Below are 14,451 nucleotides of genomic sequence, written 5' to 3' on the forward strand. Positions count from 1 at the left end.
TTAAGAAAAAGGATTGGAGATCTTACCATTCAACATATGCAAGTTTACATTATTTGTAGTTTTTTAGTATGAGGCTTCCTTTGCATCTGCTTTACTTGTTCCTAAGTCTAGAGCCTGTATAATTCATTTTCTCTAGGAAAAGTAAGCCTTCCTTTTCCTGATCAAGTGGTGGATACATGACCACTTCCTGTGTGGGGTGGGTAGGAGGTGGGAGGATATTGGTCACAGTTCAGTTACAGAGAAAAGAGCTCATTAGTAGCTAATTTAAGAAGGAAGGAATTTACATGAAGGTATTAAATGTCCTAGAGAACCTTAAGGAGGATTAAAGGACCAACTATAGGATAGGCTTTTTTAAAAAACAATTTTTTTTAATGTTTTTATTATTTTTGAGAGACAGAGTATAAGCGGGGGAGGGGCAGAAAGAGAGGGAGACACAGAATCCAAAGCAGACTCAGGCTCTGAGCTGTCAGCACAGAGCCCCTTGCAGGGCTCAAACTCATGAACAGTGAGGTCATGACTTTTGCAGAAGTCAGAAGCTTAATTGACTGAGCCACCCAGGTGCCCCAGAATAAGCTTTTAGGAATGAGTCTCAAAGTCCTATCAGAGAAGTCAGCTGTTAAGTGAGTTCCTTTCCCCACTTTGATCAAGAAATTGCTTTTCATGGGGCACCTGGCTGGTTCGGTCAGTGGAGCATGTGACTCTTGATCTCAGAGTTGTGAGTTTGAGCTCCATATTAGGAGTAAAGCTTACTTTAAAAAAAAAAGAAGAAAGAAAGAAAGAAGAGAGAGAGAAAGAGAGAAAGAGAGAAAGAGAAAGAAAGAAAGAAAGAAAGAAAGGAAAGAAAGAAAAAGAAATTGCTTCTGATTGAACAACGAAAATGCCTTGACAGCTATGAGCTTCAGAACCCTACCACTTCTGTTGTAATATCATAGGTAAAATGCCCACTTTCATTACTCTTTTAATTTATTTCTGAATTTAAATGTATAATTAATTTAAATCATATTCAGAACCCTATATGCAAGTGTTTCTAGGAAATGTAGTTCTAACTCACCCTCTGCAGGACGGAGAAACATAGTACGAGGTTGGAAAGATGTTACTTAAGTAAACCCATAATACTTGCCTCAGGGAGTGTAATTGCTCCCTAAGACTTTAAGTTAATCCTCTTCAGGCATCTTATCTCTGCTTTATGAGTACCTGAATCCTTTAATTTGTTCTCTTTTCCAGTGCTTTGTGGCCAAATTACTTTGTTACCTGACTTTTACATCTTAGTAGTACTTTAACTTCTTAGCCCTGCTATTAGTTGTCAGTTCCCTATATGCCTTTCATTTCCATTCTTTTGTTGAAATCTCTTGTTTACCTTCTTTATACTCGTTTTTTTTTTTTTCCTTGTGGGTTTGACCTTTAATTCTTTTACTGTCATTTTGATAGATTTTTAGGGAGAAGGGAGAAATAAACATACATATTCAATCCACTGTGTTTAACCACAAGTTTTACTTTCATCCTCTGGTCATTTTGACTCTCTATCCAGTCATTTATATATTCACCCTTTCATCTTAATTATTCTGTTCATGTTACTGATTTCTGCATTATATAAGCACACTTTTAAAATCAATCAAAGCTACTTAGGCCTATCAGTGTCAGTTTTCTCTCCATAATATTTTCTATCGGAGTTAACCCCTTAAAACTTAAAAACTAGGGACATTTGTACTTTGGATTTCTTTCATATTGGGAGACTAGAGTCGATATCAAAGACCAACTCTGTAGTAGCAAATTTCTGAAATGTTATTAATAGTATAAAGCAGAAAAATTCAAAAGTAATAATTTTTGGTCCTCCATTTTAGAAGTTTGGGAAGTTGATGAACAACAGATCAAGAAGCAACAGGAAGCACTTGTGAGGAAAGTCACATCCATCTCCAAGAAAACTCTGATTAAGGAAAATGTCATTGAATGTAAAAAAGTTACAAAAATATTTCCTTTGAACTCAGATATTATTACTTCAAGACCAAACTTCTATGAATGTGACTCATTTGATAAAGATTTGGAACATAATTTAGACTTACTTAGTTATGATAAGGACTGTATAAGAGAGGAAAATTATGAATATAATAAATACAGGAAGCCATTTTACTCTTGCTCATCCCATGTTCTAACCCCCTTTAAGTGTAATCAGTGTGGACAAGACTTCAGTCATAGATTTGACCTCATCAGACATGAGAGAATTCATGCTGGAGAGAAACCCTACGAGTGTAAGGAATGTGGAAAAGCCTTCAGCAGGAAGGAAAATCTTATTACACATCAAAAAATTCATACTGGGGAGAAACCATATAAATGTAATGAATGTGGAAAAGCTTTCATTCAGATGTCAAACCTTATTAGACACCAGAGAATTCATACAGGGGAGAAACCTTATGCATGTAAGGATTGTTGGAAAGCCTTCAGTCAGAAATCAAATCTCATTGAACATGAGAGAATTCATACTGGAGAAAAGCCCTATGAATGTAAAGAATGCGGAAAATCCTTCAGCCAGAAGCAAAATCTTATTGAACACGAGAAAATTCATACTGGGGAGAAACCTTATGCATGTAATGAATGTGGTAGAGCCTTTTCTAGAATGTCATCTGTTACTCTACACATGAGAAGTCACACAGGGGAAAAACCCTATAAATGTAATAAATGTGGAAAAGCCTTCTCTCAATGTTCAGTGTTTATTATACATATGAGAAGTCATACAGGTGAGAAACCCTATGTATGTAGTGAATGTGGGAAAGCATTCTCTCAAAGTTCATCCCTTACTGTACATATGAGAAATCATACAGCTGAGAAACCCTATGAATGTAACGAGTGTGGAAAAGCCTTCAGCAGAAAAGAAAATCTCATTACACATCAGAAAATTCACACTGGAGAGAAACCGTATGAATGTAATGAATGTGGGAAAGCTTTTATTCAGATGTCAAACCTCATTAGACACCAGAGAATTCATACTGGTGAGAAACCTTATGCATGTGCAGTATGTGGGAAAGCCTTTAGTCAGAAATCAAATCTCACTGAACATGAGAAAATTCATACTGGAGAAAAACCTTATCATTGTAATCAATGTGGAAAAGCTTTCAGTCAGAGACAAAATCTCCTCGAACATGAAAAAATTCACACTGGAGAGAAACCATTTAAATGTAATGAATGTGGTAAAGCCTTCTCTCGAATCTCATCCCTTACTCTTCATGTGAGAAGTCATACAGGAGAGAAACCTTATGAATGTAATAAATGTGGAAAAGCCTTCTCTCAATGCTCATTACTTATTATACATATGAGAAGTCATACTGGTGAGAAACCCTTTGAATGTAATGAATGTGGGAAAGCATTCTCTCAAAGAGCATCCCTTTCTATACATAAGAGAGGTCATACAGGTGAGAAACGCCGAGTGTACTAAATGAGGGAAGGCCTTTTCTTAAATTCAACTCATGCTTTACTTAACTTTTGAAATACATTGGTGTAAACTCAAAACAACCAAGATCTTTATGGAAAAATTTAAAACTTTATTGGAGGGCATAAGACTTGAATAAATAGAAATACCATGTATAGAGGTGGAAAAACTCAATATCATAAAAATGTCAGTTCTCCAAAATGAATCTATTGACCTAATATAGTACCAAACATCTAACAAGAATTTTCTAGGATCTTTACAAAATGATTCTAAAATTCATGTGAAATGGAAGTCCCTGGATTGCTGAGATGATTTTGAATAAGAACAGCAAGGACCCATCTTCTACCATATATTACACAAAAGTTATGGTCACTAAATAGTGTGTGGTATCAGAGCATGAATACATAAGCAGATTTTACAGAATAGAATGCCTAGGAATAAGTCAATGAATATATGCAAACCTGGTGTATATTATACATAACAATGACATCATGAATCAATAGAGAAATGACAGCCAATAAAATTTGTTGGAGTATTTGGTTCTCCATATTGGGGAAAATAAAACTACATGCAATCTTACAATATATAAAGAAAACAGAATTCCAAAGGATTTGAACACTGGAATGTGAAAAGCCAAACTGAAATTCTTGGGAGGAAATACAGAATGTTGTCTATGGTTTTGAGGCAGCGAATCATTTTTTTAAAAGGCAAAAGGACCCTGCAGTTCCATTTCTGTATATTCATCATAAAGAAACAAATATGCGTAAATATATATATATATGTATATATATATGTATATATATACGTATATATATATGTATACATATATATGTGTGTATATATACATATATATATACTAAATTATGGATGAGGTAATGGATAATAAAATGTGATATAGTCAAATAATTGAATAGTATACAGCAGTTAAAAGCAATAGACTAGATCTGTATTTTGTAACATGGATAGTTATGTAAAACAATGTTGAGTGGAAAAAAAATCAAAATCCTCAAATGAAACATTGTGTAATGACATTCATATAAATTGGAATTAAATCATAAAGAACAGAACTATGTTTTTATTATTATTGAAATATGTATGTATGTAAAATGGACTAGAAGGGTACATACCAAATTATTATTAGTATTTTCTCTGGCAGGGTATTGATCAAAGGGGACTTTTAGCTTTATTTGTAATTTTTATGCCTTAATAAAGATTGAGAGCATATAAATCTTAAAAATTAATGATTTGCAGTGGCAATATGGATGGCTTGTCTTAATGGTGTTTTTGTAGTTATTTCTCAGACCTTACGGCTTAGAGGAGGCCTGTGCCCATAGAAAAAAATGTTAGGATAGATCCATATGCCCTATCAGACACTGAGCTATTTTATCAAAAATATTTCCAGAAAATTAGTAATTGGAAGTGATAGTCCTATTTACTATACAATATGAAATTAGCATACTTTATCAATCTTATGGTTTTTTTTTACATTTTAACATTTCTAAAATTGTGATTCATTTTTTTACCAATTATGTTTTAGATTTAATTATTTATTAAAATTTTGAAAATCAGATGGGAGTATGATAAATCAAGTATGACTTTATTTACTATTTTAGGGCACTATGGTCTACTAATGATTCCTTCTCTCAGTATATCTTGCATTATTTGGCAACAGGTTTGTTGGATTCATAGCTAACTAATTAGTAATATATTTAGAGTCAATATGGAGAAAATAACATTTTCCTGAGAATTGACTCTGTGACCAGTTTTCTTGCCCTGTAGGTTTCCATAAAACCAGGACAAACATTAATATCATAGGTAATCATTACAACATTTTGAAATGAGAAAGCCTTTTATTTTCTTGAGATGGCCATAAACAATTATGTAACATTGCTTCACTCTTAACCTACAGATTATTTTATTCCTTTCATAACCCTTGATTTATATGACCTATCTTATTTTGGTTGGAAATGGTAGTGGTCTAGACCCTGAACAGTAAAAACATAGTTCCTATAAAAGGATTTCATTCTCTATAATCTATAATAATATATGAACCACCCCTTAAGGTAAATGTTTTGTTATGCCATCTCACAATATAACTAATATACAGAAAATCATTGGTGCCTTTTTAAAAGGGAGATTAGAATAGGAGCTATTAAAAGTGAACTTTAGCATTGAATGCTTGAATATTAACTATATTTGTTCAAGGGTGATTTCACAAAAGAAAACCTCAAACTAAAGTAGTGATATACAAACATGACCGTATCACTTTTGACTTTTATTAGCTACTTTTAAAGATTGACACTGACTTACATTTGTAAATTGCAGGGACCAATTTTCATGAAAACAACAATTTACCAAAATTTAAGTATCTAAAGGAGTATTGTCATTTCAGAGTCTCTTCTTCATTCCTTTTTTTTTTTTTCCTTTTTTTAAGTGTTTATTTTTGAGAGACGGAGCACAAGCAGGGGAGGGGCAGAGAGAGAGGGAGACACAGAATCCGAAGCAGCTCCAGGCTCTGAGCTGTCAGCACAGAGGCGGGGCTTGAACACACAAACCATGAGATCATGACCTGAGCTGAAGTTAAACTTAAGTTTAACTTAAACTGAAGTTAAACTTAAGTTAAGCTTAACTGACTGAGCCACCCAGGCACTCCCATAGTCTCTTCTTTAGTAGGTTTTATGCTAAGTCCAGTTTTGCCAGCATACCTAATTTTTGTAGACTTGTTTTTTAAAAAATAGTTTTCAAAGTTCATGTGTTATCTACATAACAAAACCTGTGTTTGATGAGTATGTGCAGAAATTAGAACCCTTGTGCATTTTTGACAGGAATGTAAAATGGTATAGCTGCTGAGGAAAACAGTTTAGCAGTTCCTCAAAAAATTACCATATGATTCTGCATTTCTCTACCTAAGTATATATCCAGAAGAATTGAAAGCAGGGGTTCAAACTGATCCTTGTACACTAGTGTTCATAGTGGCATATTCAGAATAGCCAAAAAATGGAAACAATCCAAGTGTCCAGCAATAGATGAACAGATAAACAAAATGTGGGATATACAAAAAGTGGAATATTATGCAGCCATGCAAAAGAAATTTGGATACATACTACGACATAACTGAACCTTGGAAAAGTATGATTCCCATGTACATAAGATAACTAGAATAGGTAAATTCATACAGAAAGTATGATAGAGATTACTGGAATAAAGGAGGAAGAAATGGAGAATTATTGTTTAATGGGTACATTGGTTCTGTTTCAGATGAGAAAATTCTGGAAATAGGATTATAAAACACTATGAATATACTTAATGCCACTTAATTGTACAGGTAAAATTGTTAAAATGTTAAGTTTTATGTTATTAATGTTTTAACACATGCACATGCACAAGTTTAGAAATACCCAATTTTTTTAATGCCAACATCTGAACTATTTTAGAGTCATTCTCTATTGATAACTTTTTCTCTTGATTCTTTCTTACCTTTCGTATATTTTTGCTTATCTACTAATTTTGATTGTATACTGAACCTTGTGAATATGTTGTAGAGATTATGAATTTTGTTATAATTTTCTGGAGAATGTTCTTTGTCCTAAAAACAGCTACATTGGCTGGATTTAAAATCCAGCAATAGCTGAAATATCTGCTTCATTCTTTACATCTTCTAGCTATTGATTTCTATAGGCTCTTTGGAGTTTACATAAATTTGTGAAGTTCAGGCATCAGCCAAAGATTTGGACAGAATTTATAAGTAGATGTTGAATATCCTCTCTGTAGCTCCTCCTTTCTGGAATTTAACTTTATTTTTAAAGAGTTTTTAAAACAGCCTGAAACTTCATCCTCCAACTTCTCAGGACAATAATACTGTGGCTCTCTATTTGAGTTTAGCTACCCCATACCACAGAGGCTGCAAAGTTCCATTACATGATAACCTGTTTAAAAATTAATGTCTCACAGTACACTTTTCTTTTTTTCAAAGGTCAACTTCCCTTCAATTTTTTTGCCTGTTTTTGGTTGTTCCCCAATGCTTTCACATTGTGTATGTGCGTGTGTGTGTATAAAATATATATAGTCCAGAGTTGATTATCTTCTTTTTTTGCATCCATGAAACATTTTATTTTGAATTAATATTTATGTATTTATTTTTATCTTCAAGTTGGCTAACATACAGTGTACTCTTAGCTTCAGGAGTTGATTCCAGGGATTCATCACTTAACATATAACACCCAGTGCTCATCCCAACAAGTGCCCTCCTTAATGTCCATCACCCATTTTCCCCACCCTCCCACCCCAAACCCCCATCAACTCTCAGTTTGTTCTCCCTATTTATGGTTTTCCTCCCTCTCTGTTTTTATCTTAGTTTTCCTACCCTTCCCTATGATCATCTGTTAAGTTTCTGAAATTCCACATATGAGTGAAATCATATGATATCTTTTTCTGACTTATTTCGCTTAGCATAATACCCTCCAGTTCATCCACATTGTTGCAAATGGCAAGATTTCATTCTTTTTCATCACCGAGTACTATTCTCTTGTATATATATATACCACATCTTTTTACTCCACTCATCAGTTGATGGTCATTTGGGCTCTTTCCATAATTTGGCTATTGTTGATAGCGCTGCTATAAACATTGGGGTGCATGTGCCCCTTCAAATCAGCACTCCTGTATCCTTTGGATAAATTCCTAGTAGTGCAATTGCTGGGTCATAGAGTGATTCTATTTTTAATTTTTTGAGGAACCTCCATATTGTTTTCCAGAGTGGCTGCACCAGTTTGCATTCCCACCGACAGTACAAAAGGGTTCCCCTTTCTTCACATGCTCACCAACATCTGTTGTTTCCTGAGTCGTTACTTTTAGCAGTTTTTATTTTTTTATTTTATTTTTTTCCAATATATGAAATTTATTGTCAAATTGGTTTCCATACAACACCCAGTGCTCATCCCAAAAGGTGCCCTCCTCAATACCCATCCCCCACCCCCCCCTCCCTCCCACCCCCCATCAACCCTCAGTTTGTTCTCAGTTTTTAACAGTCTCTTATGCTTTGGCTCTCTCCCACTCTAACCTCTTTTTTTTTTTTTCCTTCCCCTCCCCCATGGGTTTCTGTTACGTTTCTCAGGATCCACATAAGAGTGAAACCATATGGTATCTGTCTTTCTCTGTATGGCTTATTTCACTTAGCATCACACTCTCCAGTTCCATCCACGTTGCTACAAAAGGCCATATTTCATTCTTTCTCATTGCCACGTAGTATTCCATTGTGTATATAAACCACAATTTCTTTATCCATTCATCAGTTGATGGACATTTAGGCTCTTTCCATAATTTGGCTATTGTTGAGAGTAATTTTAGCAGTTTTTAACTGCTAATTTTAACTCTGACCAGTGTGAGGTGGTATCTCAGTGTGGTTTTGATTTGTATTTCTCTAAAGATGAGTGATGTTGAGTATCTTTTCCTGTGTCTGTTTGCCATTTGGATGTGTTCTTTGGAAAAGTGTCTATTCATGTCTTCTGCCCATTTCTTCACTGGATTATTTGTTTTTAAGGTGTTGAGTTTGGTAAATTTTTTATAGATTTTTGATACTAACCCTTTATCCAATATGTCATTTGCAAATATCTTTTCCCATTCTGTCAGTTGCCTTTTAGTTTTGTTGATTGTTTCCTTTGCTGGGCAGAAGCTTTTGATTTTTTTTTTTTAATTTTTGATGCTTATTTTTTGGGAGACAGAGTGTGAGCAGGGGAGGGGCAGAGAGAGAGGGAGACACAGAATCTGAAGCAGGCTCCAGGCTCCGAACTGTCAGCATAGACCCCGATGTGGGGCTCAAAGTCATGAACCGTGAGTTCATGGCCTGAGCTAAAGTTGGACGCTTAACCAACTGAGCTGCCCAGGCACCCCTGAAACTTTTGACCTTGATGAGATCCCAATACTTAATTTTTGCTTTTATTTCTCCTGCCATTGGAGCCATGTCAAGTAAGAAGCTGCTGCAGCCGAGGTCAAAGAGGTTGGTACCTGTTTTCTCCTATAGGATTTTGATGGTTTCCTGTCTCACATTTAGGTCTTTCATCCATTTTGAATTTATTTTTGTGTATGGTGTAAAAAAAGTGGTCAAGTTTCATTCTTCTGCATGTTGCTGTCCAGTTCTCCGAGCACCATTTGCTAAAGAGACTGTCTTTTTTCCATTGGATACTCTTTCCTGCTTTGTTGAAGATTAGTTGGCCATAAATTTGTGGGTCCATTTCTGGGTTCTCTATTCTATTTCATTGATCTTTGTGTTTGTTTTTGTGCCAATACCATACTGTCTTGATGATTACAGCTTTGTTAATACAGGCTAAAATCCAGAATTGTGATGCCTCCAGCTTTGGTTTTCTTTTTCAACATTACTTTGGTTATTTGGGGTCTTTCGTGGTTCCATACAAATTTTAGGATTGTTTGTACTAGCTCTGTGAAGAATGCTGGTGCCATTTTGATTGGGATTGCATTGAATGTGTAGATTGCTTTGGGTAGCATTGACATTTTAACAATATTTGTTCTTCTAGTCCATGAGCATTTTCCATTTCTTTGTGACTTCTTCCATTTCTTTCATAAGCTTTCTTTAGTTTTTAGCATACAGATCTTTTACCAAAGTTTATTATCTTTTATGGATTAATCTGAAATAAGGCCATTTGTCACTACAAAAAGTGGAAATAGAAGATGACATTTGAGTAGAGAACTGAAGGAAGTGAGGGAATAAGTCATGGGGAAATTTGGATAAAGAACACTTAACTATAAAGAACAGAATCTTTAAAGACCCTTCAGTGAGAGCATGCCTGATATATTCAAGTATTGATAAGGAATAGGACTTCGGTTAGAGTAAATTAAGAAGAGAGTAGTAATTGATAAAATTTAGAAAGAGATTGAGAGCCAGATTAGGTAGTGCCTTAAAGATGAGTCTAGGAAGGAGTTTAGGTTTTGTTTTGTAATAACTGTAAGACCATTGGAAGGCTTTAAGCAAAAGATTAACACAATCTGACTTAAGTTTTAAAAGAATTGTCTTAAAAATTGTCTTATAGGACCTAATTATAATAAAGGAGCAAGTGTGGAACCAGAGATACAAATCAAGAGGCTTCAGATAAAAGTTACTTAGATCTGTGTGATAGTGGTTGATGTATTGAGAAGTAGTAAATTTCTTGAGACATTTTCAAGGTAGAGCTGTAAAGACTTGGCTGATAGGTTTGATGTGGTTCATTAGACGAAGAGAAGAATCAAAGCTATTGCCAAGATCTTTGGCCTGATCAACTTGAAAGATGTAATGTCCATCTGTTGAGATGGAAAATCTGTCGTACCAGCTGTTTTGTGGGTCTAGATGAACAAGGGGATATGCCTAGATTTCCAAGCACAGAATCCTACTAGACAGATATATGGATACGGAATCTAGAAGATAAGGATGACTAGAGATATACTTTCATGAGTTGTTAGGATATTAATTGTACTTAAAGCCAATGGACTGGATGAGAAGAGATCTAAGGACTGACCTCGGGGTGGGGGGGGGGGGGGGGGGGGGGGCGGGTGTGTGGCAGAATTCCAGCATTTAGAGATCAGAGAAGCAAAGAGGAAGCAACATAGGTGACAGGAAAGTAGACCTAGGGAATTAGGAGAAAACCAAAAAACGGTCATATACTGGAGGCAAAGTGAATAAAAAGTGTTTTAAAAAGGGGGAAGTAATGAACTTTATCAAATTTTGCTAATTGGTCAAATAAAAAGAAGACTGAGAAACTGATCATTCAGTTATTTAGCAGTGTTAAAGTCATTGGTGACCTTGACAAAAGTAGTTTAAGTGGCAGTAAGTAAAATTCTGAGAATGAAGAGAGGAAACAGAGGTAAAATGACTATAGTGATGGGAGATTTTACAATTGTTCTAAGTGACTGATCAAGCAGACAGGTTATTAAGCTTATAGATAGTTTGAATAGCACAGTTAATGAATTTTACCTACTGGGACATATCTAGCACATGCAGCTGGCAACTTTCAAAATATACATTCTTTCCAAGCAAACCTGGAGCATTTATGGAAGTTGATAATAAAGTATCAATTTCATTGATGCAGAATTTAAGAAACAAAACAAAGGAAAAAAAAAAAAAACCCAGACTCTTAAATACAGAGAACAAACTGGTAGTTGCCAGAGGAAAGGGGGAGGGGGGGGTGAAATAAAGGGGATTAAGAGTACAGTTATCGCGATGAGTGTGGGGGGCCAGGCCCCGGTGCCAGGCTGAGACCGGGTCGAGCAATGTTCCCTGTTGACTCAAGCCAACCCGGTGGTTCCCCCTCCCATTCCCCGACTTTCAAGGGCATACGAAAGCCTTGTCAAGGCTGAGAAAGTTCCTGAAGCCTGTGGTCTGCAGGTGTTGGCAGTAATGCTACCTCCCTTTTTCTACCCCGAGTCAGATAGAAACAAACATGGGAACTGTGTTTTGCTAGCAATCTATCAACAAGGTCTTGTGACCCATTCAGAAAGTTCACAAGGTACACAGAACTAAATGTTTTGGCTGGCAGTGATCATGTGAAACCTGTTTATTCTTAGAATGACCTGATCCATAAGAGTCTTATATTATAAAAGATTGTGTACAGCAACAATAAAGCCGTCACTTGGGCCATCAGCCCAGGGGACCCTCCTGTTCCCAAACTTGCTCTCTTATCTCTTTTTTTCTTGCATTCCCCTACCCTCAGGACCCTGACCTCGGTGTTTGTCGCGCCGGTCGCGACAGATGAGCACTGAGTAAGGTATAGAATTGTTGAATCTTATTGCACACTTGAAACTAATGTAACACTGTATGTTAATTAGACTTCAATGAAAAAAAAAGCAAGTATCAACCAAATACCAGTAGATGATATCTTAAACTGCACTCATCACATTGCAGTTAAACCACACATCAGTTACAAAATGCATAGGTACTCTCAGTGATCAGAAAACAGGAAAGTTATCAAAGACTACTGGGGTCATTTTAAAAGACACAGGAATCATCTTCAAAGGACTCTTACTGACCAAACATAAGACAGTGTTTTTTAATACTTGTTTTTGAGAGAGGAAGAGACAGAGACAGGGAGAGAGGAAGACAGAGGATCCAATGCAGGCTCTGCACTGTCAGCGCAGAGCCCGATGTGGGACTTGAACCCATGAACCATGAGATCATAACCTGAGCTGAGATCAACCTTAACCAACAGAGCTATCCAGGGCCCCAAAGATAAGACAATTTTAACAAGAAAAAGACTAACAACTACAGATGATTGAAATATAGCAATTTGTGAAAATCCATAAGATCAACTGTCTGCAAGAAATCAAAACTCATTTTTGGGGGGGGCACGTGGGTGGCACAGTTGGTTGAGCACTGACTTCAGCTTGGGTCATGATCTCACCATTTTTTAATTCAAGCCCCACATCAGGCTCACTTGTCAGTGTGGAGCCCACTTCAGATCCTATGTCTGCCTCTCGCTGACCCTCCCCTGCTTCTGTGCTCTCTCAAAAAGGAATAAACATTAAAAAAACCTTTATATATATATATATATATATATATATATATATATATATACACACACACTATATATATATAGTACCAACTTCTTATATGAAAAGCATGATAATTAGGGGCGCCTGGGTTGCTCAGTTGGTGGAGCATCTGACTCTTGATTTTGGCTCAGGTCATGATCCCAGGGTCATGAGATCTAGCCCCATATTCTCTCTTTCTCTCCCTCTGCCCCTTTCCCCTGCTTGTACTCTCTCTTAAAAAAATAAAAATAAAAACATAATTAAAGAGAATTAAAATTTTATTTTGCTTTCTCCATACGAATTGTATTTCATAGTACCAAATAGTCCTAGTAAAGGTATAAAATAGCTAAATAATTTATAAAGAAAAGTTCTATACAGAATAGTTCTAGTTAACAATTGTAAGAAGAATGCTAGAATTAGAAAAATCAACATTTTACAACCTCAATGAAGTAACTGATTCAAGCGGTAAGTATCAATGAATACCAAAACCCTAAATAAAGGGTGATTGAGAAATGGGTAGTTTTAGGATACTAACGTGTCACCCTATATAAAATACAACTTTATTTTTTTTTTAAGTTATTAGAATATCACCCTGATGATTTTTTTAAACTTTATTTATTTTGAGAGAAAGAGCATGAGCAGGGGAGGAGCAGAGAGAGAGGGAGACAGAGAATTACAAGCAGGCTCCATGCTGTCAGTGCAGAGCCTGACGTGGGGCTTGATTCCACAAACCATGAGATCATGAACTGAGCTGAAATCAAGAGCTGGCCGCTAAACCGACTGAGCCACCCAGGCACCCCTAAAATATAACTTTAAAGTGGAAAGATCAGGGGCGCCTGGGTGGGTCAGTTGGTTAGGCATCAGACTTCGGCTTAGGTCATGATCCCCGCAGTTGTGGGTTGGAGCCCCACACTGGGCTCTGTGCCGACAGCTCAGAGCCTGGAGCCTGCTTTGGATTCTCTGTCTCTGTCTCTCCCTACCCCTGCCCCAGTCGCACTGTGTGTGTATCTCTCAAAAATAAATAAACATTAAAAAGTTTTTTTAATTTTAAGTGGAAAGATCAGTTTCATCACTGGTCAATCTCAGCCTCAAAGTAGGACAACTAAATATTATGTGCTAATTGACGTTATACAGCATAAAGATAGAGCCAATAATTTTAAAAATCTAATCAAATGTTTAATTTCATTTACTAACAATACACATAAAATGTAGAGAAAAAGATCAGTAATGTGAAACAGAAGCAATCAGGCAAGTTGCATTTTCTTCAGGACAACTAACCTGTTTGATTAATTAAAGCAATGGTGTGAAAACAAAGGAATATTCTAGATTAAGAGAGACTTCAGAGACAACAGTCAATGCATGGACCCTCTTTGGATTCTTTTCTGATGAAAACAATGGCAAAAAAGACATCTGGGAATGTAGTTGTAACACTGCATTTTTCTGATAACTAATGATGTGGAATATCTTTTTGTATATTATAGGCCATTTAGGTATCTTCATTTGTGAAGTGCCTATTG

The 14,451-nt window shown here is 35.9% G+C and overlaps 1 protein-coding gene across 5 annotated transcripts in view; it reads left to right on the plus strand.

Moving 5' to 3' along the window:
- The window catches only part of LOC125915979 (zinc finger protein 568), a 158,324-nt gene that overhangs the window by 107,667 nt on the left and 36,206 nt on the right, over positions 1–14,451 (plus strand). For 4 of the 5 annotated variants that reach the window (XM_049622097.1, XM_049622098.1, XM_049622099.1 and 1 more), the window contains one exon: positions 1,842–5,458. In XM_049622097.1, the coding sequence (XP_049478054.1) occupies positions 1,842–3,427 (1,586 nt within the window). In that variant the 3' untranslated portion in view covers positions 3,428–5,458. Of the gene's footprint in view, positions 1–1,841; positions 5,459–14,451 lie in introns of those variants that run through there. The other variant, XM_049622104.1, reaches the window with a different exon arrangement.

Source organism: Panthera uncia (genome assembly GCF_023721935.1).
Source record: "Panthera uncia isolate 11264 chromosome E2 unlocalized genomic scaffold, Puncia_PCG_1.0 HiC_scaffold_19, whole genome shotgun sequence".
Classification (NCBI taxonomy): Eukaryota; Metazoa; Chordata; class Mammalia; order Carnivora; family Felidae; genus Panthera; species Panthera uncia.